Source organism: Staurois parvus, unplaced genomic scaffold (assembly GCF_062004578.1).
Source record: "Staurois parvus isolate SC_StPar_1 unplaced genomic scaffold, SC_StPar_1.0 ptg000047l, whole genome shotgun sequence".
Lineage (NCBI taxonomy): Eukaryota > Metazoa > Chordata > Amphibia > Anura > Ranidae > Staurois > Staurois parvus.
Genome location: NW_028317843.1, coordinates 1,181,964 through 1,208,169, shown reverse-complemented (window position 1 = coordinate 1,208,169; position 26,206 = coordinate 1,181,964). Strand labels below are relative to the sequence as shown.

The window sequence follows — 26,206 nt, the reverse complement described above, 5'->3', positions numbered from 1 at the left end:
TCTATCTTTTTTTGCATGTGAAGTTCATGCTACGTAATGCGTAATACTTATTTTCTCTCAAATATTTCACAGTATTTTCCATGACAATGCTTTCATCTGATTTTTAAGCAGTCTTTTTATGCATTATTTGGGGTCAACATTTACTTCCTGGTCTTCCTGGACTAGGATACCGACCCACTGATAACAAAATAACTGAAATTCTAGTATGTGTCCAAAAGCCTTAATGTTATTGAATGTACAAATTTTTAATTTTTTTTAAATTAACAAAAATTAATCTATAGAATTAAGTAAATGAATAATCTAAGCTTAACATTACTTTTTGAGTATAGTTTTTGTTTGATTTAAAATCAACTTAAAATTTGCCGGACAGAACTGTTATGTATGTTTACATTTACTCAACTAATCAAAGAAGATCAGTAATAAAAATGACTTTTTAAGGATACATTTATTATTAAACAAAGAGGTATTCTGGTCAACACGTATCTAGTTTTGGGTATGGTGGGATAGCATTTTATACCCTACTAAGTATTTACTAATGTCTGTGACCCAAGCGGAAAGATCCACCCTTGCACTTAGTGCTGCCATGACATCAATGGTTTTAACCTCCCTGGCGGTATGATTATTTCAGATTTTTGGTGCTGAAAGCGGTACCATTATTTTGCATGGAAATTTGGCATTTTATATTGTAGGCCTGTAATTCTTAGGAATAACTCACTGAAATCTGTCCGAACAAGAGTCTAGTAAACATCCCAGGTAGGATAAAACTTTAAACACGAAATCATAAATTATAATTTAATAAATAATCATAAAAAATAATAATATAATAATAATAAATGTAATTCAATAATATAATCAAACCAAAAACACTGAAATTTGAAATATAGCGCCAAGTTCGCACATTACTGAGCAAAGTCGCAAAATCGTTTTCAGTGTCTGATGACGAATTTCCCCACAAATCATTATCACTCAATTCTGCAAGTGGTTCTAATTTACTATCGCTGTTCTCTAGCTGGTCTAAAACCGCTTTTGAATTAAAGGGGCGCTTTTTGGATGCCATGGACGTTTCTCAGTTTCCAGGCAATAAGAACAGTAAAATGGAGGCAGGGCACAGGACAAAGCACTAGGGACAAAATGTATGTGAAATGGTTTGATACAGTAATGTTTTACTATGTGATTTTAGTGATTTTAGTGAATGTCACTTTTTGTCATTTTCAAATTTCCCGCCGTTCCGTCCCCCGTACGTCCTGACGCTCGCAGGGGACGGAACCCAGATGACAGATGCCAAATTACATTGCTGGGGACACTGCAGGAGGGAAATCGCGGGAGCGCAGGACAAGGTAAGAGATTGAGGGATCACGGAGCAGCGCCGCATAGTAAGCAAGAGTGTAGCTCGGGGTTACCGCTTGTGGTACTGAAACTTTACCCCGAGCTACACTCGGGAATACCGCCAGGGAGGTTAAGGTGTATGTAAACTTTTTTTGTTATCACCCCTGTCATGTTTCAATGACCTCTTCTAGCCCACTGTGGATATTAACCCTCACTATTTGTCCTGGTGACCATTGTCTCTGATACAGAAAACAATTGAAAATTTAAAAAATTTGAACAAGAGGTGACTATGTAGGGAAATATATCAATGAAGATATCTGTTTGTGAGAAAACTGTCTACAGAGGGACATTCCTCCTATTTGCCTTCTCCAAAGTGCATGCTTCCTTTATTCTTATTTAAAAAAAATATATATATATATTTATATATATATACAGTGGGGATCGAACGTTTGGGCACCCCAGCTAAAAATTTGTATTAATGTGCATAAAGAAGCCAAGGAAAGATGGACAAAATCTCCAAAAGGCATCAAATTACAGATTAGACATTCTTATAATATGTCAACAAAAGTTAATTTTATTTCCATCATTTACACTTTCAAAATAACAGAAAACAAAAAAATGGCATCTGCAAAAGTTTGGGCACCCTGCAGAATTTATAGCATGCACTGCCCCCTTTGCCAAGCTGAGACCTGCCAGTGTCATGGATTGTTCTCAGTCATCGTCTGAGAAGACCAGGTGATGTCAATCTCAAAGGTTTTAAATGCCCAGACTCATCTGACCTTGCCCCAACAATCAGCACCATGGGTTCTTCTAAGCAGTTGTCTAGAAAACTGAAACTGAAAATAGTTGACGCTCACAAAGCTGGAGAAGGCTTATGAAGATAGCAAAGCGTTTTCAGATGTCAATATCCTCTGTTCGGAATGTAATTAAGAAATGGCAGTCATCAGGAACAGTAGAAGTTAAAGCAAGATCTAGAAGATCAAGAAAAATATCAGACAGAACAGCTCGCAGGATTGTGAGAAAAACAATTCAAAACCCACGTTTGACTGCACGATCCCTCCAGAAAGATCTGGCAGACACTGGAGTTGTGGTACACTATTCCACTATAAAGAGATACTTGTACAAATATGGTCTTCATGGAAGAGTCATCAGAAGAAAACCTCTTCTACGTCCTCACCACAAAAATCATCGTTTGAACTTTGCAAATGAACATATAGACAAGCCTGATGCATTTTGGAAACAAGTTCTGTGGACCGATGAGGTTAAAATTGAACTTTTTGAAAAGAACCTCTGTCCAACTGTTAAGCATGGGGTTGGATCAATCATGCTTTGGGGTTGTGTTGCAGCCAGTGGCACAGGGAACATCTCATGAGTAGAAGGAAAAATGGATTCAATAAAATTTCAGCAAATTTTGGATGGGAACTTGATGCCATCTGTGAAAAAGCTGACGTTAAAGAGAGGATGGCTTCTACAAATGGATAATGATCCTAAACACACCTCGAAATCCATGGGGGATTACATCAAGAGGCATAAACTGATGGTTTTGCCATGGCCTTCACAATCTCCTGACCTCAACATAATTGAAAATCTATGGATAGACCTTAAAAGAGCAGTGCGTGACAGACAGCCTAGAAATCTCAATGAACTGGAAGACTTTTGTAAGGAAGAATGGGCAAAGATACCTCAAACAAGAATTGAAAGACTCGTGGCTGGCTACAAAAAGCGTTTAGAAGCTGTGATACTTGCCAAAGGGGGCAGTACAAGATATCAACTCTGCAGGGTGCCCAAACTTTTGCAGACGCCATTTTTTTGTTTTCTTTAATTTTGAAAGTGTAAATGATGGAAATAAAATCTAACTTTTGTTGACATATTATAAAAATGTCTAATCTGTAATTTGATGCCTTTTGGAGATTTTTCCATCTTTCCTTGGCTTCTTTATGCACATTAATACAAATTTTTAGCTGGGGTGCCCAAACTTTCGATCCCCACTGTATATATATATATATACTGTGTATATATATATATATATATATATATATATATATATATATATATATAAAAAGAATGAATTTAACACAGATGTGTTCAGGTGAATAGGAAATCACCCATCTGGAGTCATGATCAATATTAAATTCAATAGCATGAACCTTGCTGCTTTCTATCAGAAACTTAACGCCTTCACGCCTAAGGCTAAAACACATCTAAATGCCTAAGCACAATTCTGCAATGTTGACATGTGTTAGTAAAACCATACATATCATCACAATTATTTTTGTACATCCAGGTAGATTATACCTTGATTTTTTCAAGAGAAATTGGGCTTTCACTTGGTGGTAAATGGTAATGGATAGCTCCTGATTTTTTTTATTATCAAAGGAAAACTGGCCTAAAATAGTAAAAAAAAAAATCTTTTTTTTTATTTAGCTGTGTGTTTCTTGTTACTACCATAACCTACCACCAAAGAACAACCCAAAATAAATTCTCCAGCTCTTGATGATCACAGTGATACCACATATGTGTATGTTATTTGTTGTTTGTACCGGTAGTACAGCCCAGAAACAATAGTGCGCAGTTTGTTTTTGTCCTTTTGTTTTTTTTTTTACCTAAAACACACTAACTGACACTGATACCAATTTTTTTAAAATCCTCACCTTTGACCAAAACGCTCTTTTTTCAAATTTATCTATCTGCTTTTATTTTTTACAAACTTTTTTTTCTCTCTATGCCAGGGGTTAGAGAGATACAATGTACGCCGAGCGGCACGCTCACAGCACAAAGACAAGTACGCAAATATGTGGCCCCACGGAAAAAAGCCCAGTTCGGTGAGGCCGCATATTTGTGTGACATCGGCGTCAAGGAGTTGAAATAAAAGTTTTGTGTAGATTTAAAATTTGCCTGGATTAATATTTTAGTGTTTAATTGCATGTAGCTATTAAAAGATATCAAATTGTCACATATGATATAAGACATGATATTATTTATTTTCAGAAAAATTCAAAAAAATATTTAGAAAATCTCTGCAATTAGCAAGTAATTTACATAGCAGAGCCAGAGATTAAACTTAAATAATTATAAAATAATTAGCATTCTGTTCTGCCTTGGGACAAATTTAGAAATGAAATATATATGTACTGTGTAAAATGAAATGACAGGCTAAACATTTGTAAAGTGCATATTAGTCATGTTTTCCTTCTAAATTTGACAGCCAGCTAGGGAGTCTCTATTTCCCTACAGAGATCTAGTAATTGACATCATAAGCTTGTTAGACATAGCATGTCATTTTATGATTTTGTACCTTGAGCCATTTGCCTCTTCCTAAACTGACTTTTTTCACTTGACTAATTCAGATAAAACATATGCGACACCAAGTAAATCAGGTGCGGTAGGGGGACTGGAAAGTAAACACTTATAGATATCCACTACGAGTGGACTATTTTCTGATCTTCTAATCCATGTCTACCAACCAAAAAAATTGAACATCTGTCAATTTTTAATACTGTGTTGCTGAATGATTTTTCAGAGGGGTGCTGATTGCAAAAGAATTGAGTACTCAAGTAACATGGAAGACATCCCAACTGCATTGCAACTACTCTTATGCTGGGGGATATGACCTGGAAAAGTGCAGTACCATGTTGTATGCACATACCAGGTCACAACTTGCCACTGGCCTATATTGCTGATGCAGTGCAAAGACACCCTGCCAAATGCAATGTGGCTCACTCATAATTAGTATATGGTAGATGGAACTGAGTGCCAATCACCCCCTTTAAAGCTGAACAATACTCCGCCCATACTTACCTCTGCTCCAGTGATGCAATCTCAATGAAATCCCTTGCTAGTGCTTCCATCTCACTGATTTTCTCTAGGTTAATGGTCTACAGACAGCTTGATTGTCCAGAGCACAATTACATAACTCCTGTGTGTGGATTCCTGAGCAGACATAGAATATCCCTTCTATAATGAAAAAGTTCAGCTTTAAACAATCATGTGTTTTGTGTGTCTAATTGAATGTCCTATAATGAGCCTAACCTAATTATCAGTCAGCGCAGCCACTACGTGATCACCAAATATATAAACATAAGATTGCATATGAATCAATAATTAAACACAAGATTGCTGCATGCACCATAAAGTGGTTTCATTCTATTCTTATAATGCAGCAAAATATGTTGCACAACCCACAAACCTTCACCATAAAATGAAAATAAAGTCCAAAACATAAATTCCAAAGTAGTAAGATCTTGCACCAAATTATCCACATTTGCCAATGTCTCTGTTCACCAATATATTCTATAAATGATCACCAGTGCTATTCATGCATACATCTCCCATGAACAATATATGTTCACCTCCAGACTAGACCCTGATGGTTAGTCATGGTTCACATGCATTTGTGCCCCCTTCATGGGCTGCAAACAGGATGGCTTTAGATTCACTCCACTACAGATGGCTCCCACTGTTCCATGGATCCTCTGCTCACATAAGAAGAGTTATTTCATCCATGAAAGACGAGTAGGGGCTGATAGTGCTCTCTGTACAGTAAAAATATTTATTCAGTATTTAAAATTACACTCACAAGTCAGTGCAAACACAATGCTATGTACAGCACATATCAAACACAAACAACTCTGTCTCTCCACCTCCACCGACGACATCAAAATGGCAGCAGGTGAGCATATATTATTCATGGAAGGTGTATGCATCAGTAGCATCGGTGATCAATTATAGAAGATATTGGTGCACGGAGACATTGGGACACATGGATAATTTGTTGGTACACGTGGATAATTTGGTGGAAGATCTTACTACTTTGGACTTACTGTTTTGGACTTTATTATTTTATAATGAAGGTTTGTGCAGCATCTTTTGCTGCATTATATAATGAGCCTAATTTATCATTGTATTCATGGCCAAATGAAGGCCAACTAATGCCCTAAACACAGCCAAACAGCAGACCTCCCTCTACCTTTTCCTCTCTTACCTGACAAGACATTAAGGGACATATTTTTATAGTAGTGAATATAATATTCACTAAACATTCACAACTGAAACGTCCTGGTGCATGAGTTTCAAATTACATAACTGATTCACTGGCAGTCCCATTTCAAACTCACTGCTTTATAAATTCTCCCCTTAAACTCAATAAGAGCTAAAGGTAAAAAAAAGAGATTAATAAATCAATTTCCATCATTCAGTACAGACACAATAATGTTTTAAATATATGCTTTTATTTATTTATTTAACAGAAAATTGCAATATGCACTATAAAGAAAAGATTAACTTATAACTAGAAATGGAGAAACATACTAACTTTTAACTGTTGTGTTCCTTTTTTAATAAAGCTGTTTTTAAAGAAAAAAATGCAAAACAAATGTAAGAAGACTATTTTTAATCACCCTTATAACCCTTTGGCTGCCAGAGCTATTGTTTTTGCACATTTGTTTAAAAATTATTTTAGTCCTGAAGGTTTCTTAAATCCCCAAAACATTATATGTTTTCTGAAATCACAAACCCTGGAGTGTGGCAGCTTGAAATTTTTATGCCAGTACAAAATACACTAAAGTTAGTTTTAGGGGTCACAATATGCAATATTACCTAATTTTTACATTGAAAATATAAGGTTGCACCAAATACATAAATACCAAACACGTCAAACTTTAAAGTGGTTCTACAGTCATACCATCTTTTACCTTAATGTATTCCCTGTATTAAGGAAAAAAACTGTCCTAGTAGCAGTATCGTCCCTGCCCCCTAAATAGTTACCTAAGTCTTCACTCGATTCGGTGCTGTGTCTGTCTATAGCAGCATTCACAGGACACAGAGCCATTTCCATTGGTACCTGCTGCTGTCAATCAAATCCTCTAACTAGAGAGCAGGGGGCAGAGCTGAGCTTCACTGTGTATGTCTATGGACACACACAGCCAACTCAGGAGCAAGTCCGCTCATCTGCCCCCATAGCAAGAGGCTTGCTATGGGGCAGACACAGAAGAAGAGGAGTAGAAAGCACCAGCGGGGAGTTAAAGAATAGGTTGTACAGGACCACGCTGTTCAATACCACTGTACAATGGCAGGTAAGTATAGATATAGTATTTAATATAAAAAAATGTATCCTTTTGAACCACATTAAAATTGTGAGTTCTCATGAAATGGCAAATTAACTTTTTTACCCTAACTGTTTAGGTGATACTTTAAAGGCCCATACATTTTGTAGTTAATGTGAATAATGGCCATAGATTTTTTGCATGTGTGCCTATATGTAACAAAATCAATGTTTTTGTGCTTAGTTTTTTCACTACATTTTATTTTTAATCACACCATCCTTTATGTATTGCTTTTTTGGTGAGACAATAATGAGACAATAGGGGTCTTTTACACCCCTGATGTCTCACCTGCCCTCTTTTAAAGATATAGTAGTGCAGATCATACTTCTTTAGCCACAGGGGCTAGGAAAAGTGACAGTCATACCTGGAAGTGACATTTTACACTTTGCTTCTGGCTTCTTAGTAGGAAGTAGAGATTAGAAAATTAAAATTTACTGCTTTACCTTCCCTCTACCTGGTAGAAACTGTTATGCCAGTATTCGATCCACCAATGGAAGCATGGAACCCAGGAAAAATAGCAGGGTGTGTGCTAGAGGATTGACCAGATACAGGGTGTGTGGAACCACTCAATAGCTTCAGTCTGATTATTGGCAGTCAGCTTGTCAGATTTACACACATACCCAGCTTCTGCAGCAGCCTATTGGTTAACTCAGCGTTGGTATTATTTGATAGAACTGTCTACAACACTCAGATTCTCCTTTCCATTTAGTTACCTGTTTTGGAAGAAGGACAGTAAAACAATACCTGGCCCTTAAATCCATAGAGTTTTATTTTGTGTTCTGTTGATAACTAAGGTTTACTATAAGAGCTTAAGATGCTATTTTTTTAAATTTCCCAGTTATTGGATTTTTGAGTTAAGCACTTTTAGTTCACGACACTTTGGTAAATCATGGCCATACTGTACATTCCAACTACCAGTCTCAGAGTTATGTTATCCAAAGCTAAATGGCTATGCATAAATGAGGCCCGATTTACTCAATTAGGAAGTGAGGTGAAACATTTTTCATGTTAAACTTCCAGTCTTGTACATGAAAAAACACTGGAACCTTTATTGCGCATCACTTTGTTGTTTTGAAGCTATCTTCTCATTGGGGTTAATGTACTAAAGGCAAACAGGCTGTTCATTTTACAGGGTGATTTTCAATTTGCAAGGAATGTTTCCTTTAGTAAAGGAGGTGAAGCTCTAAAGATTTCCATCATCCAATCATTAGCAAGCAAAAAACATTGTTTTTATAGTGCAAGTGATTGGGTATTCTCAACTTTTATCACATTTACTAAGCTAAGTGAAAATTACATTGCAATGCCAACAGCCTATGGGGTTGATTTACTAAAGGGTAATAGACTGTGCACTTTGCAAGTGCGGTTACATTTATTTTCCCCAGAATTTGGTGAATTTGGTGAAGCTCTGCTGATTTGCATTATCCAATCATTTTTTATTTTCTTTGCACCTGATTGGGAGTTCTTTACAAAGTAAAGCTTCACCACATTCACAAGTACTAGAGAAATGAGTGCCACTGCACTTGCAAAATGCACAGTCTGTTTCCCTTTAGTAAATCAACCCCTATATGCATTTAGTAAATCAACCACATTATGGCATTAAAGTCTAATTAAAAAAAAAAAAAATTTAAGTCAGCACATGGGATAATATTTACAGTCATATGCAGGCCATACATGGGTCGAATTCCTAACAAATTGTCTTTAGAAAATCCGAAATTTTGTGCATTTTGAAATCTGAAGGTGCCCCCATTGATTTCAAAATTCAACCAACCAAGCCTTCAATTTCACCTCATTTTGCTACAGAAAAGATTTTTTGTGGCCAAGAATATTCTTTTTTTTCCAGGTCACAGCTCATGCTCATTTCTTTTTCATTTATATTTCTTGCACAATTCTCCCATCATTGATTCAAAATTCATTAATTCACTAATGGTGCAAAATTCAAATGAAAATTCTTAGAAAAGATTTTCAAAAGAGAATACTTTTGGAATTTGACCCATGTATGGCCAGCATTAGTGATGTGTCCCTTATATTACTGGATGCTGATTTTGTTGAAAATCTTCTGACGTCCAACTGCACCCACTCCCACAGCGGTAATTTTATTGTGCTATTTGGGTTAATAGAGCCAAGGGACCTGCTATATGCACTCAAGTGTAAACTATGCCTACCATTTCTGACCTCTCTTCCATTTATAGAAGCTGTACTGTTTATATTATATAATATTATAAAAAATAGGTTTTTTGTTTGTTTGTTTTTTTACAAATTATACATAGAAACAAGTCTTTAAAAATGTAATTCAGAAGACCAATATATTCATGAATATCTGTGCACCACCAAATATACTATAGTCCTTATTTGCAATTCATTTAGTCACATAAATTCTGTAAACCAGACCATTTATTGTAAGTAATTTCCCAATCTAATTACTGCTTTGTATATCTCAAAATATTTGCATCAAAGCTTTTAGAGTTTTTCATTTTCATAATTCAGTTGGTTAATTTCCTGAAGCCATGTATTCTTTTAGGAAAATTACTATTGCATAATTGTGCTACTCTTTGTGCAAAGTTATACTCATTAAATAGGTTAATAAACTCCACATTGCTTAGTGTCAATGTTTTTCATTTAAGTAACACATCTCCAAGGTTGGAGTTTTTCCCAGCATAAATCAACTTTAAAACACCTCTGTTATGTTGTAATTTTAAAATAATTAATTGTCCTTATTTTATGTAGCTTTCTGTTTCCAGCCAGCTGATTAAACACACATGGTTAAAAATAAGTGCTAACTTTAATGGAAAAGAGGACCAAATTGCTAGGCTTTAAAGGGATTATCAGAGATCTACAACCTAAGCCATGGGCATAAATAATCAATAACTTTTTCAAATATTTATACATATATAGTATATATATATATGTGTTTTGAATTAGACACCGACACAGGAACATAGATAATTTGCTTATAAAATCTAACTCCTAAAGTGGACCTAAACTCAAAAAGTGAGAATATGATATTTATAAAGGAACAGTTAGAAATGTTAACTGTGCCTAAACAGCACTTCCGGGCAAGCAAGGGTACTTAAAGTGGTTCTAAAGGTAAAAGATTTTTTACCTTAATGAAATATCTGCATTAAGGTAAAAAATAAATCTTCTATTGTCGGTCCCCCCCCACAGCCCTCCAAATACCTGAGCCCAATCTTGATTCAGAGCTGAGAGCAGAGGGAGCCATTGGTTTCTGCTGTTTTCAATCAAATCCAGCGATGAGGAAGCTAAGCCATACCGTGTGTGCCAACAGATGTTATCAAGCTACACAAGTTCCCCCATAGCAAATGGCTTGATATGGGGGCAATCAGAAGGGGAGAGGAGCCAAGAGCACTGACAGGGGACGCGAGAGGAGGAAGATTGGGACTGCTTTGCATAAAACCATTGCACAGAGCAGGAAAATATAGCATTTAAAATTAAAATAAATACTTGTGAGCCACTGGAAGTATTCTTACACTTAAATTATTTATGTGCTTATATGATAATCATGTGATTATTTTGTAACTGTGATACTTTCTAATTTAATTAATCAAGTGTTTAAATAATTCCTTTATAAAATTAAAATATATTAGATCGCTAGGTACTTATTACACCCTCTCCAGGTGTATGGATGTATATATTAAATGTCAGTACTGTACCGCGCTCCAATATATACAACTCTCAATAATAATAAAAATCTAATTTTCTATAATAATGTTATTAAATAACTCCGTGTATCTTCAATATATCAGTAATTAAATATATTAATCCAACTAAAAATTATAATTGATAACACCATTAATTCATATATAAAAAGTGAAAAAAAGTGAAAAAAAAATGAAAAAATGAAAAAATGAAAAAATATATTGTGCATATAAACCAGAATAAATATATATGGAAATGACAATTCAGTTCATCAGAGATGCGATGGTATTTAAAGTTCAAACTAATCTGTATGATGGATCAGTGTTCACAGCCGTGAACCTCTCCCTCCTTTCTTCTCTCCTCTCTCCCCAACACAGCCTCCTCAATAGAACTTTTTCCACTGGCTGCTTATTCATCCATGCTCGATACATATAAAGAGAGAAACAGAGACATAGTGTCTTATCCGGGATAAAAGTTATTTATTTAAAGCTATTGGTTTCCCACTCACATGCTCCAAACAAAAGTAGCGCTTTGTGTGCAAATGTATCCAAAAAGTATCCAGATCCTACTATACAACCAGCCTTGCAGGTGTGTCTGCCTTCACTGAATGTGCTTGCCGTTCCTCCGTGGATGCGTGATGACGTCACCGCCCCTCCCCTCCGTGGAGGGGCGGTGACGTCATCACGCATCCACGGAGGAACGGCAAGCACATTCAGTGAAGGCAGACACACCTGCAAGGCTGGTTGTATAGTAGGATCTGGATACTTTTTGGATACATTTGCACACAAAGCGCTACTTTTGTTTGGAGCATGTGAGTGGGAAACCAATAGCTTTAAATAAATAACTTTTATCCCGGATAAGACACTATGTCTCTGTTTCTCTCTTTATATGTATCGAGCATGGATGAATAAGCAGCCAGTGGAAAAAGTTCTATTGAGGAGGCTGTGTTGGGGAGAGAGGAGAGAAGAAAGGAGGGAGAGGTTCACGGCTGTGAACACTGATCCATCATACAGATTAGTTTGAACTTTAAATACCATCGCATCTCTGATGAACTGAATTGTCATTTCCATATATATTTATTCTGGTTTATATGCACAATATATTTTTTCATTTTTTCATTTTTTCATTTTTTTTTCACTTTTTTTCACTTTTTATATATGAATTAATGGTGTTATCAATTATAATTTTTAGTTGGATTAATATATTTAATTACTGATATATTGAAGATACACGGAGTTATTTAATAACATTATTATAGAAAATTAGATTTTTATTATTATTGAGAGTTGTATATATTGGAGCGCGGTACAGTACTGACAGGAAAATATAGCATGTTTGTCATTTTTAAAAAAAATACCTTTAGAAGCACTTTAAAGACTTCTCTGACTACAATATCATATCTGTATATCTGCGGTGTGAGCTCCAAAACACTGCCACTGCTATGGGGAAGCAAATGCCTGCCTCTATCAAGATGACCACCTCCACACAAAGACATAGTGCAGAATAGGACAAGGTAAGTCATTAATATTGACAAGATAAAATGAAGGGTGACCACAGACAATACTGGTGCCATTGGCCTTTGCTTTCCTGTTCTAGCTTATTTGCAGCAGTGGTTAAAGTATATGTCAAGCTTGGTCTTTTTATGGTTATTTTGGATAGAATGGGGAAGAGTTAGAACCCCTGTCAAGGTTGTTACTGCACTCCATGGCTCTGAACGTGAACATTTCCCCTTCACATCCTTTCCTAGTGACAATGGTTACACCAGACAGAAAGTAAATATTTGCATTACAAATACCTTTTTAGTAGCATATGTGAGCTTTTTAATTTTTTGTGTCCTGGTTGCAGATTTTCCAATTGATGCTGTCTGGTAAAATGATTGCTACCAAGACAGAATGGGAGAGCAAATCAATTTAAAGAAATGCTGTACGGAATAAAAACTTGAGAGTGATTTTGTCACTTCTCAAGTTTATCCAAAACTAAACAATAAGTTTTTGAATGGACATGTACTTTAAGTGTAAACATACCAGCATAACAGATAACAACCGTGGTGAGAATTGAAGACCAAGTTATAATGGTGGAATACATTTTTAACAACTTGAGTACATGAAAAAAGATGTGTATAAAATAAACAGGAATCAACATTAACAATGCTGAAATATTTTCTATATAAAAAATTTAATTAATCGCTTCCTGACCACCCTATAGCAGAACTACTGCTACAGGGTGGCAGGGCTGCACAAAATCATGTATATACATGTGATTTTGCAGTTCCGGGAAGGGGACGCGAGGTGCGCCACCCTACCCACGGCGCCATTGGCGACTACATATGTCACTTACCAGATTCCCCGCTGGCACCCAGCGATCGCCGAGGAACAGTGACATGCTACCAGCAGTAACATGCTGCTGTGTACTTCTCCGCACAGCAGAGAAATACACAGCAGCATGTTCACATAGTAAAACAGCACACAGCACACTTAATAAAACACAGAACAGCACACAGTTAACCCTTTGATCATCCCAGATGTTAATTCTTTCCTGCCCAGTGTCGTTAGTACAGTGTCAGTGCTTTTTATTATCACTGATCACTGTATTAGTGTAATTGGGATGTCAGTGGCAGTTAGTCAGTTCCCTCACCGTGTCAGAATGCCTGCCGCAGTCCCGCTATAAGTTGCTGATCACTGCCATTACTAGTATAAATTTTTTTTTTAAATTCCAGTATATATACCGCCATTTGTAGACACTATAACTTTCACATAAACAAATTAATTTACACTTATTGGGATTTTTTTTTAGGAAAGACATGTAGCAGAATACATTTTGGCCTAAAATTATGACAAAATTTTATTTTTAAATTTTTTTGCTGCATATGTTTTATAGCAAAAAGTTAAAAATATTGTTTTATTTTCCAAAATTGTTTGTTTGTTTATAGCACAAAAAATAAAAAACAAATAGGCAATCAAATACCACCAAAAGAAAGCTCTATTTGTGGGAAGAAAAGGACTTAAATTTCATTTGGGTGCAGCGTTGCAAGACTGCACAATGGTCAGTTAAAGTAATGCAGCGCTGTATCGCAAAAAATGGCCTGGTCAGAAAGGGGGGTAAATCCTCTGGAGGGCAAGTGGTTAAATAAGGCAACCAACAGTTCATCAACACTTTGCCTTTATTTAAATCTACCCCGTGTGTATTTTTGGTGAATTTGTGCAAATAGCCTATGCAGTTTGCAAGTGCAGTTGCTTCAGACCTTGGTAAGTAAGATGAAGTTCACTTTGCAAAGAATGTCCAATCACATGCAAGAAAGAAAGAAAAACAGCATGTTTACTTGCATGTGATTGGGTGATAGAAGTCAGCAGAACTGCCCCTCATTTGCTAAGCTCTGAAAGAACTGCACTTGAAAAGTGCACAGTCTATTTGCTTTTAGTAAATCCACCCCAGTGTTTCTTCCTGATAATTTTTGGGCGCAGCTCCAACTCTTAGATGTTTCAAATAAGCCATACAGAATATACCTATGATTACATTTGATTGTGAATTTTATTCAGCAAAAAAAATTGCATACATAGAAAGCTTAAGACAACTACAATTACATGTCACTTTAAAATGTAACACAGTTTGCTTTATAGAGAGACTGTAATACAAAAGTTTTATTGCCCAAATGAAGTCACAGAAATAAATATTTAGTGTATTTCACGAATAGCTTCTAATTCCATAGTTTTCTACTTATTTCCTGTTATAGGCATTGTACAGTGTATCAATGACTTCTCAGGTCAACAGTCAGTAGAATTTAACTATGCTGCCATGTGTAACAGAGCAACCTCCATTGCTGCTCAGAAACTGCTGTCATGTTGTTTTTTATTGGGAAGAAAAATAAGTTTTGGTTTTAAGTTTTATCCTATGTTGAGCCTTTATGAAAGAAGAGCAGTGTTGCCAAGGTGTTGCCCCCAAATGGCTGTGTTTATGACTTTTTTTATCAACAATTAAAATTAATATCTTGGGCTCTTTTATCCAATTTTGGTCTGGTGCTCCTTTCTGTATTTCTATGCTCAAACAGAACAGGCCAGTTACACTCCTTTTTGTTCTATTAGGTACCTATGTGCGTGCGGATGCCTGAGCGGCTGTTACACATTTATGCCAGCATATGTCACTGGAGCAGTAGGATAGAAATCATATTTCTACGATCTTAGATCTTATCTTTATCTTATCTTGTTTTGTCTCTTGAAAGGGGTATTTTAAGGCATCGCTAATTAAATATCAATTATTATCAAATGAAACATGGCAGCACAAATATAAAAATGGAAAAAAGGTATGAGTTTTTATTTGGGCTGTAAGCTATATATTTTATGGGCCGAGACACCTGTGACTATCCCATTATTCTTTTGCAAGACTAGAGCAACTTTATCACCAAACCATAGACCTCAAGGTTTTGTCCTTTTTTAAGCTTAGACACTGTTATAAATATTACTATGTGATTATCCCTTACATTTTAAAGGACAGTTTATAGCTTTCAAAAAGATAAAACAGAAAATATCTTCCATCAAGCAGAAAATCTAATTTAGAACCTCTTTCATGCACTGTAGTCCTATTAGATAACATGTAGTCCTTTATTGAAATGTTTTTGCTTTAGTAGACCAATAACAGACATGACATTCTCAGTACAATATGTACAGAATAAAAGGACATTTTAAAGAGCTTTGCTTCTCTGGACCCTCTAAGTTGAAATGTTTAGCTTGAAGGCAAAGAAAACAAATAGAATGCAGTAAGAATGATTGTAATGATAAACAAATGTGATTTTAAATAAATGTTAAAAATATGTATGTCATTAAGAAGATTAATTTGAATGACCATGAGAACCTTTTTGAAGATACTTCCCAAGAAACAGAACATTCTAAAATTTTTATCAGGGAGGGCAATCTACTGCAGTGAAGACAGGCAAAGTGACATTTGCTTTAAACATCCACACATGTCAATGAAATGCTCCTATGAATACTACATGGCCAAAAATAAGTATACAACCCTCCAAATTATTGAGTTTTGGTGTTTCCATGAAAAGTACTATTAAAGTGTATGTATAGTGTGTATGTATAGACAAAACATTGTTTCTAGCCTTGGACAGAGTAGGGAAGGGATGAAATCAGTAATGTGTTATTTTTTGCTGTCTCTGTTCCACTGGAGAGACTTCCCTTCACCTTCTATCACATATACTTTTGGTGTAGCATACAGCATAACGTTCTTTTTTTATAATCATGTGCTGTCAACCTTATTCTAATAGTTTTGGGGAAAATATTTTTTCTGTTCCTGCATGACTGCACCCTGTGCTCAAAGTTGTAATGAAGACATGGTTTGATGAGTCTGATATGGAACAATTCATCTGGCCTGTACAAAACCTTGACCTTAACCCTGCAAGACACCTTTGGCATAGATTGGAACACTGATGGAAACACTAAGCCACATCTTCTCAGTTAACATTAAGGCCTGACTGAGTGTTTTTTCTTGGCCAAAGACCAACACACTCCAAGCTCTTGTGGAAGGCTTTCCTAAATAGTAGAGGCTTTTAAAGGTTTATACGGTCAAAGTTGGGACTTCATTGCGTATGATTTTAAAATTGGATATCCATTAGACTTATATAGGTGTCCACAAAGACTAAATATATATATATATATATATATATATATGCATAGAGTAGTAATATAATTTGTTTTTGTTTTTTTTTTTCATTTTACTTCCCTTAACTATGGAGCATATTTACTTCATAAACATCTGTTCCAGTTAGGCAATGCAGTAAAAATGCAGCCTAGCATGGTGTAAGACAGGCTGCAAAAATGCAAGTCAAATGTCAACATGTAAATGATATGCATGCATTTTCATAAATCTTTTTGGAAGTTAACAAGACCTTAGCTAGTCACCCCCCTTTTCTCCTGGTACATTAGCTGCCCCCTTCTGTATTATTTCAAAGACTGAGTAAACAACACAGTAACTAGGATCGGCAAGTCTGCACAAATATCTTCTAATGTTATATATGACAGCAAAGACTGAATCTGAAAAGACATTCCATGTCTTATGATATTATGGATAACTTACAATATGTCATTGTTGCCATCGTCTTATAGTGTGAAGTCTAAAGACTTTTAATATCCTAATATTTTATGTTAAAGGGAACGCTTATACCATTAAGACATAAACTTCTAAATGTTTCATTTAACTTTGACATTAGACCTTGAAGCTATGTTGTTAAATTACACAGAGCAGCATGCAGACTAACAATTAACATAAAAATATACAGTCATCTTAAGCTGTCTTATCTCAATTTCGTAAAACAAACACAGACACAAAAGGTCAATGTTGCACCAAAAGAGGAACAAAATGGTTACACTCACAGATAGAAAACTTGCTGCTGAGGTCTTTCCCTGGAAACAATTTAAATCCTCTAGATTTAAAATCTATGGACTTTTTCACTAGTTAGGAAAACAAAAAAGAAAATGAATAAGGTAAAACAATCTAGTTTAAAATCATTGTGATTGTTATATAAATACATATTTTTCTGTTATTAAATGTTAAAATAGTAAAACTGTAAAATTAAATCTGTGTGAACAGATAGGACTTATGAAATATTTCCAAGACAACATTACGTAGTAGACTCCAATATGCCAGGGACTTAGTTTCAGCTGACTATTACTATTTTAAGGGCTTGATCTAGCTGCAGCAGTTGGACCGCTGACAAGTTCTTTTGATCTTTCATGTGGGCTGTCAATCAACCAATTTTTAAGAACTACTTTTTATTTCAAGTGCAATAGTTTTAGTTCATATGAAAGAAACACATATTCAGACACCTCATACAAATTTTCTGACCCATTTGGCAGTGTAAAAAAAATTTATATTATATAGTTAAATTACTGAGGCAACAATAAAATCTATCTATCTATCTATCTATCTATCTATCTATCTATCTATCTATCTAATCTCATCTAATCTTTCTATACTATCATCCAAATTGCTGCTCTATTTTTTTTTAGCTTAAGGCACAAAAAATACATTTTCTTCATTACTGGGAAGACTAGGTTATTTTAAAGCTAATTCAACAAACCAAGCAACCTATGGAAGGTGACAGACCTTTGAGGCCAGCAGATAATGCTTCTGAGAAATGTAATCATTTGGAAGGGGGGGTCATTGCTGTTCAAGGTCCCCCTTCATGCATTAGCCCTTTGAAGATCCATTACAGAGCTTGGAATGACAGAGCAGAGGCAGAATGTGCAAATAGTCTAAAGTCTTAACCCAAGTCATGTAAGATAGTAGGTCTTCAGGTTTCCATAGAATTTGTCATCTCAACCCACTTCTACATCATTCACTGAAAACGTAGTCATTAAATAATGGCTTTTTCTGACTGATACCCCAAGATAATTTTTACACCATTTCCCACATATTTACTGCCAATTTGTTGTATGAAAGTCATACAGTCTTTAAAACTGGACATACTTGGGTTCCATATACTATAATCTAGCATGGCATATAAACACTAATGTTCCTGCATGTGTTGCTATCTTTGAAAGAATTTTAAGATCCTATTGAAAAAAAAACTGCCATCTTTAAAAAGCAGGAAAAGACAGAAATAATAATAAGAATAGTCAAAATAAATAAAAATGATAGTAATAATCAGTGTAGGCAAATTAGTGCCAAAAGTAATCCTACGTTTTTATGAAGCTTAGCAAATATTATGATGGTTAATAAAATGTAGATGTGAAATATGACAATTAGAGCTGTGTAAAAAGATTCATGCTAAGCGTAATGACACCTGTTAAGCATTCCATAAAGATTTCTAGATTTATATTTGTAAAAATCCTTGTGTATTACTTGCATCCAAAGTGTCGATGTCATCATATTTTAAAGTACAAAAAAAGGAATATCTTTGACTTTAAAAGACCACAGGGAATTAAAGGCTCAAATGGAACACACAAATACATTATTGAAAATTAAATTACTAAATCCAGATATTTTGCGAAAAGCTTTAACAGGCTACTTATTTATTAATTCATGCAGAGAAAATGTTGCACAAACTGTTTAAAATCTTGGAACAATGTAAAACCATTTATATGCACCCAACTATGACAAAAGATAATGTGATCCATTCAGCTGAATAAAAACACATCTCCATCTGCATTTTGCCGGTATGCAGGCTATCCTGCATTTAAGGAGTGATGTCAGGTTCAGCAATAAATACTACAATGGCAAAGAGATATCATTCAAGGCCAATTTTAAAATACCATGGGCCTGTTAAAGCAAACCTGTCATGCGTGAAGCAAGATTACGGTGTTGTAAACTAAACTGAAACAATGTAAAATACATGCTGCAATTGCAAATTAATTAATAGTAGAAAACTTAGTAATTTGTTGAATTCTATTCAAACTATCCTGTTTTAAAAATATTAAAGCTAACCACAAATTGCCTTCTCATTTTTTTTTAACTCCTGTTCTGAGACTCTATGAATATAAAATAAACTGCCATTCTGAATGGGTAAATATTATATTCAACTTTTTGAGCTCTGGCATGCCTCATCTTGCAACCAATAATGTCCTCTACTAATCAATAGAAAAGCACACATGTTGTAGGGAGTATTCCATCGTTCAGTATTTGAGGGAAACCAGCCAAGGTATCCCTCCCCTTCCCCAATTCCTGCATGCTCTTTGGAATCTGAAAAGCTTTCACAGCCAACATGGCTCTAATGTACTGTGCAGGAAGGAGCACAGGAAACTTCATATAGATAAAAGGAGGAATCGAGGAATCATGACCTTAACCTATGAAGAGTAAGGGCAATTTCATAGGTGGATCTAAGGCCAAATAAGACATAGAGAAGAAACCTCATGCAGCACAAAAACTTATTGGAATACAATATAAAGTATTATTATTATTACATATTATTACTATTATTAATATATTATATAATCCACAGGCAATATTAATTCTGAATTGGTAAGTTATTTTCCTTAAAGTGTTTTTGTATAGTCTGTATGCTCTTATTATTTTAATCAGGTAAAACATTGAATATTAGTTATTCATATAAAATTATCTTTTTTCTAGCCAGTATATATTTTAGGCTCTTTTGCCAGGTCAATCTTTACCACTTTTTCTTTAGAAGAAGATTGTTATTATGTAAAACATACAGTATGCATAGCTCAATTTTATAAACATTTAAATTATTCCAAGCAGTGACTTGCCCCATTCACCTCTTCCCCTCTGGATGCTCTGTCTACATGTAGTCAATGGAATCTTTTCTTAATATTTTGATAATTTAAATTTAACATTTCCACACCAACCATGTCCTACTGTAATTGGCTCCCATAACATGTATGTTGCGCCGTCATATGATTGGAATAGCAATTTAAAAAAACAAAAAACCAAAAAAAAAACAAAGTTGCCTTTGACTTTATTCTAAAAGATTCTCAGGAGAAAGATCTTAATTTCTATCACTCACAAACAATTAAACAATTTGGCTGAAAGAGTGACCTGTATAGCTTTAGAAAGGATCACAATGGAAAATGGAATGGAAAGAGTGATGACCATAGAAAACTGGTTCTCCAGTTTGAAATATGTTATACCTCCTATCCTAACCTAAATACTATTACAGCCAAATTAAAAATCATCTATCTTGACCACATATCACCAGATGACCTCATAAATAGTAAAAGAAGCTTTAAAATTTCTATCCTGCCGAAAACAAAGTTTACACTAATACAGTGTCAGACAATCTCACTCAAAGAGACTAAAAGAATGTAAGTTGCAGTAAGCTTGTCAATAAGTGGCTAAAAGAACGTAAGTTGCAGTAAGCTTGTCAATAAGTGGCTCTGCCTGAGTTTCAGTCTTACCATTCAGGTGAGATCACTCAGTCATGTGCTTTTGCATTTGGTAATGTCAATAATTGCCATGAAAACTCTTAACAACACTTATTAAGTGGGCAATGTGTTTAAAATTGGAGGAAAGGAGTGTTAATTTGACTATAGGTATGCTTTAACAACAAACATTATTCATTTTAACATTCCAATATGGCTTTAAAGAAATTAATTATACGCAGAATGTATTTTTTAAGCCATAGATTCCAATATTGGAAATAGAAGTGATTATTTTATTTTATTTTATTTTATTTCCTAAAATGTTAACTGATGATCTAGGCAAAATTGAGAAATGAATTGGAAATTGACACTGATAAGCAGATTAGTAAATTATATGCAGTGGAAGTTCCAATTCAGCAAAGTGCTTAGGTGAAGGAGAGAAAAGACAAAAAGACCCAGCTTGCCAAAGCTCTTACTCAGCAGAAAAACAAATGAATTAAAATGATCGCCCTTCCACTTATTAAAAGAACACTGTCTGATAAATCTAACACAAGGTCAGCTCTGTGCTTAAATACATTTTTAATCAGTAATGCACCATGATTGTGATAATTGGCTGCCTCGTGTATTTTCTAAATCATTTGCTATATGTAATATCTCTTCTTCCACCGTATGTCAAAAACTATATCATGTACTATTTAAAATCAAAATTAACTAACAGAAGTCTAAGCAGAATTAAACTTAATTAATGAAAGAAGCCTTTTGAATGGTTCATAATGTAAAAGAATTAAACCTCCAAGCAGATATAAAATATACAAATGAATGCACTTCTTCACTAATACATCCATAAATGCATTTTTTAATGCAATCAGTGACCTGATATCATCCGCATGTAGTCCTTGTACAACAGAGATTAGGCTTCATTCACACTGGATGCTTTTTATGCTGCTGTTAGGAGCATCTGGCTTTTTTTTTGCCTCTAAACACCCCTGCATCTTAGCCTATATGCCCATATACACATAGGCATTTAGAGGCGTTTAGAGGCAGGGGTGTTTAGAGGTAGAAAAAAATCATAAATGTGCGTAAACAGGTCAAAATGCACAGGAACTCTAGGCACATTTAGCTCTTGAGCTATAATTACTTTCAATGGTCATAATAATTATATAATTATAAATTATTATTATTATAATTATGACCAATTAAATTAATTGACTCTCAAGTGCATGATGCACTTAAACGCACCTGCACAAATTCCATGTGTTTATATGCTTCAAGTGTTTTTCTGCCTTGCCAGGAGGAAAGGCATCTAGGAAGAACAGCAGAAACATCCAACATGCATGAGGCCTTAAAATGGTAACAGGAGAAGCAGCACAAAGAGCAAATCAGTTCATGTGCTGACAAGAAGCATGCTGATAGGAGAAAAGTGCACAATGACTCAGAGATCATGGGTTGTGGGAGGAGACCTGTAGGTGTACCCAGGGGCACACTGACAACTCATGGGGCCCACGGGCAATAGGGGATCATGGGGCCCCTGTGTCCTTGCCCACACTCAAAGCACACCCAAAAAAGCCTATAAAAGATACCAGGGGCATTTCATGGGGCCCCCTTTTGATCCCGGGCCCTCGGGCAGTGCCCGAGTGCTCGAATGGTCAGTCCGCTCCTGGGTGTACCTGAACTGCAACCAAGAAGAATCAGATCTCCTACCCTGCTAAATCAGAGAAAAATCAGGTCTCTTCCTATGTCCCACAACTGTGCAAATCTCAAAATTTGATGGACAGAAGTACAGCTAAAACAGCTCCCAGATTTGTAATATATCTGTGTATTTTGCGGTTTGGAGTTTAGCTTTAATCTCAAAATCTACAATATAATATGTTGCTTTGATTATGACAAAATAGATCTATAAATGAATTATATATTTTATTTGTAATGTATGCTAATTGTTAATTATTTAATACATATTAAATATATAAAACGTTTAACGAAAATGTGCATGGTGCAATGGCTATGTGTAATATGCTCTGATTTCAACCAATCAAATTTTATTGGTTAAAATTAAAAACAAAATAGTTGGTTGGAAAGGGTTACAATACTTTTTTTTATAAAGCAATGGTACTTTGCACTGTTTTGTTAGGTACACACATTAGTATTTTTTGTATCTTATATCAGGCACATTCATTTTCTGATACATCTATCAGAATTATCTTAGATACACAGAATATAACTGGATACTAACATTTATAGGTAAAGTTGATCCAGGAAGGAATTTTTTCCCTGCAGGAGCAAATTGATTCATGCTTTGCTGGTGTTTTTTGCCTTCTTCTGGATCAACTGTGGGTATAGAATTATAACTTTTTTTTTTTAATGGTTAAACTGGATGGACGTTTGTCTTTTTTTCAGCCAGGCTAACTATGTAACTATATAACTATCACTAGAGATTTATTTTGAAACACCATGTAACGTTTAGTTCTCAGATGCAAAATGCCATCCTGATGTCTATCTTCTGTGTTAATGCTAACTACTATGCTAGTTTGATATTTTCCAAAAGCTCTGAGACTGGTGCCAGGCAATGTCATCTTAAATATGATGTCAGCAACATTAGAAGGCTCAGAACTATCACTCAACTTACACTCTATATTATTCCCCTTCACTGCTCCCCTGCAGCTACATAAAAGGTTTTAGGGTAAGTTGAGGGGAGGGGTGAAGGAGCTTGTCCAGCACTGACAGTAATTAGACACATTTCCAGAACAGGAGAGGGCTATGATGTGCAAGGAGGGAGGAGGATGTGCTAGGGTGTTAACTGTTCCTAAAGAAGTCACATTTTTTAGTAAGTTCAATGGCAAAATGAAATGCAAGTAAATTAAACTTCTTAATGGGAAAGAAAAGTGGGCATTTTAAATACTTAATTTCCCCTACTTTTACCTGCATTTTTACGTTGGTGACAGGGTTCTTTTATCCTTCACTTACTTTGCTACATGGACCTACAGCAGGCAAGGATACACACACCTTTCATTGAAGTGAGAAAACAAGAATATCCCTGTCTTTCTGCTGGCGTCTTTGTTAAGGATTAAGTTTGGTCACTAAGACAAAGTGAAGCTGAACAACCTGATGTTACATAACTGATGTCCAATAGTAAAGGGGATCCATATGCTATCTGTACAGCTGTGATGGCTTCAAATTACTGCATGCAGTAATCAGGTTACCAGAAACCGGGTGGCCACCACCTAACTGAAGGATCTTAAAAGAAATATTGGACTAGATTTTTATGGCTTACAGGATATTGTTCTTCACTGTAACTGTGTGCCACAAAACATTGAAACTTATTCAATGAAAGCAAGTGTATCTGTGTTGCAATTTATTAACAAAAAGATCATTTTGCAGTCAGCTTGTGCATATTGTACTAGTGTCTATGTACTGCTTTATCTTATATTGTATAGTATACTGCTACTTACAGGTGCAGCTTGTCATCCCCAGCAGGCAGTAGATGAAGCATTGGTTAGTAAAGGGACTATAATGGTAGTGATCTCCATCAGTCTCTTTTATATTGTCCCCAGAGTCTACCAGTTTCCTGCAGCATAGTTTTAACTAAACCTCTAGCATTTCACTGGTTACCCCCAGCAATATCTCAGCAGTCTCTTACCAACCTCTGTAGCATGACATATACTGAACATTGAGCCCTTTGGAAATGTTAGGGGCTGTAGCTAAGGCCCCTAAAGCTGGCAATTTGGTTAGCACTGATGTATGCTATACCCCAAATCTTTCCAGCAAATAAATAAAAGGCAGACTAATAAGTCCACATACAATGAGGGGATTTATTAAAACTAGAGCGTGCAAAACCCAGTGCAGCTCTGCATAGAAACTAATCAGCTTCCAGGTTTTATTGTCAAAGCTGAATTGAAGAAGCTGAAGTTATAAGCTGATTGGCTATCATGCACAGCTGCTCCAGGATTCTGATTGCACCAGTTTTATGAAATCTCCTCAATATGTTTACTTTTAGAAAGATTTTAGAAAGACATGATCACAATATGCTTTGCCTGCTGCAAGTCAACATGAACTGATGAACTACAAGAACTATAGTTTACTACATGGAATGTACACATATGAAACCTATAACACTGAATCAACTGAATCAAGGAGGTCATGCAATTAACTGTCCCATATTTAGAGCAAAACAAAAACAAAAAATAATAGATCTGAGATCATCATATGTAATTTCCTGACATGTATTATTACATCTCATTTTCCTATCATAAATATACATTAGCTTCCAATGATGGTGAGAGTGAAACAATGTCTACTGTGTAGGTTATGAAATGCTTTTAAATCTATATATAACTCACTTAATGTGTGTATATATACTAATTTTTAATAGCGTGGTGGGGGTTAGAGCCCCTATTTCAACAATGCTAATTGATACAACTTAGTATATGGCATATTTTATAAGTGCAATAAAATGCAAAGAGAATGTAAATGGGATTAATGTATAACCACCAAATGAATGGTGAATATAATGAGCCATTATGATGAAATGCTGTCTCACAGGGCAACTTTCACAAATGCAGCCTTTTCTTCTCCCCCTGACCATCAACAACCTTATTATATCTATGCCCTGCAAGAGAAAAATACTGCTGGACTTCCATGGCTAATAAGCTCCTTGAATCTAATGGCCTTGCTCTTAATCATGACCTTTGTATGAGTAACTGTATACACTTAATTCAGATGTAACATACTTTATCCTCGACAATAAAACATAAAGCCCTGTTACATTTTCAATTTGAATCAGTTAAATACATTCCAGGTACATTAAAAAAAGGTGTGCAAATGCTCAAAGGTTTCTTTACAAAGCCTGCTATAGAGAATGACCCCTACACTCTGTGTGGAAGCAATGATCTCTCTGCAGAAGTCTGACATATCCCCTTCTATGTCACACCCAGGGGAGGACTGACAACTCATGGGGCCCCCGGGCAATAGGGGATCATGGGGCCCCTGTGTCCTTGCCTAAACTAAAAAAAGCCTATGAAAAAGGTACCAGGGGCATCTCATGGGGCCCCCTACTGACCCCGAGCCTCCGGGCAGTGCCCGAGTTTCCAAATGGTCAGTCCACCCCTGGTCACACCTATAGATGTTCAATCAGGAAAGCACATGCTTCCTACTGATTAAAGAGCTCTCTGACTCTGCAGAAGGTGCAAGTTGAAAGAGAGCAAGGGTCCTTCTAAATGTTGACAGGGGGCAGGCTTTTCCATTTAGCCTGTGGCTTCTTTATAAAGAAAAAATACTATAGGACCTTTTATTTTGATGCACCTGAAATGTAATATATAT

General features: G+C 35.5%; 1 protein-coding gene across 1 annotated transcript in view; it reads right to left on the bottom strand.

Annotated features, from left to right (window-relative positions):
* The window catches only part of CSMD3 (CUB and Sushi multiple domains 3), a 1,455,553-nt gene that overhangs the window by 725,394 nt on the left and 703,953 nt on the right, over nucleotides 1–26,206 (bottom strand). Inside the window, exon 8 of the mRNA XM_089664334.1 lies at nucleotides 17,450–17,527. Coding sequence (XP_089520460.1) covers nucleotides 17,450–17,527 — 78 coding nt within the window. The remainder of the gene's footprint in view (nucleotides 1–17,449; nucleotides 17,528–26,206) is intronic.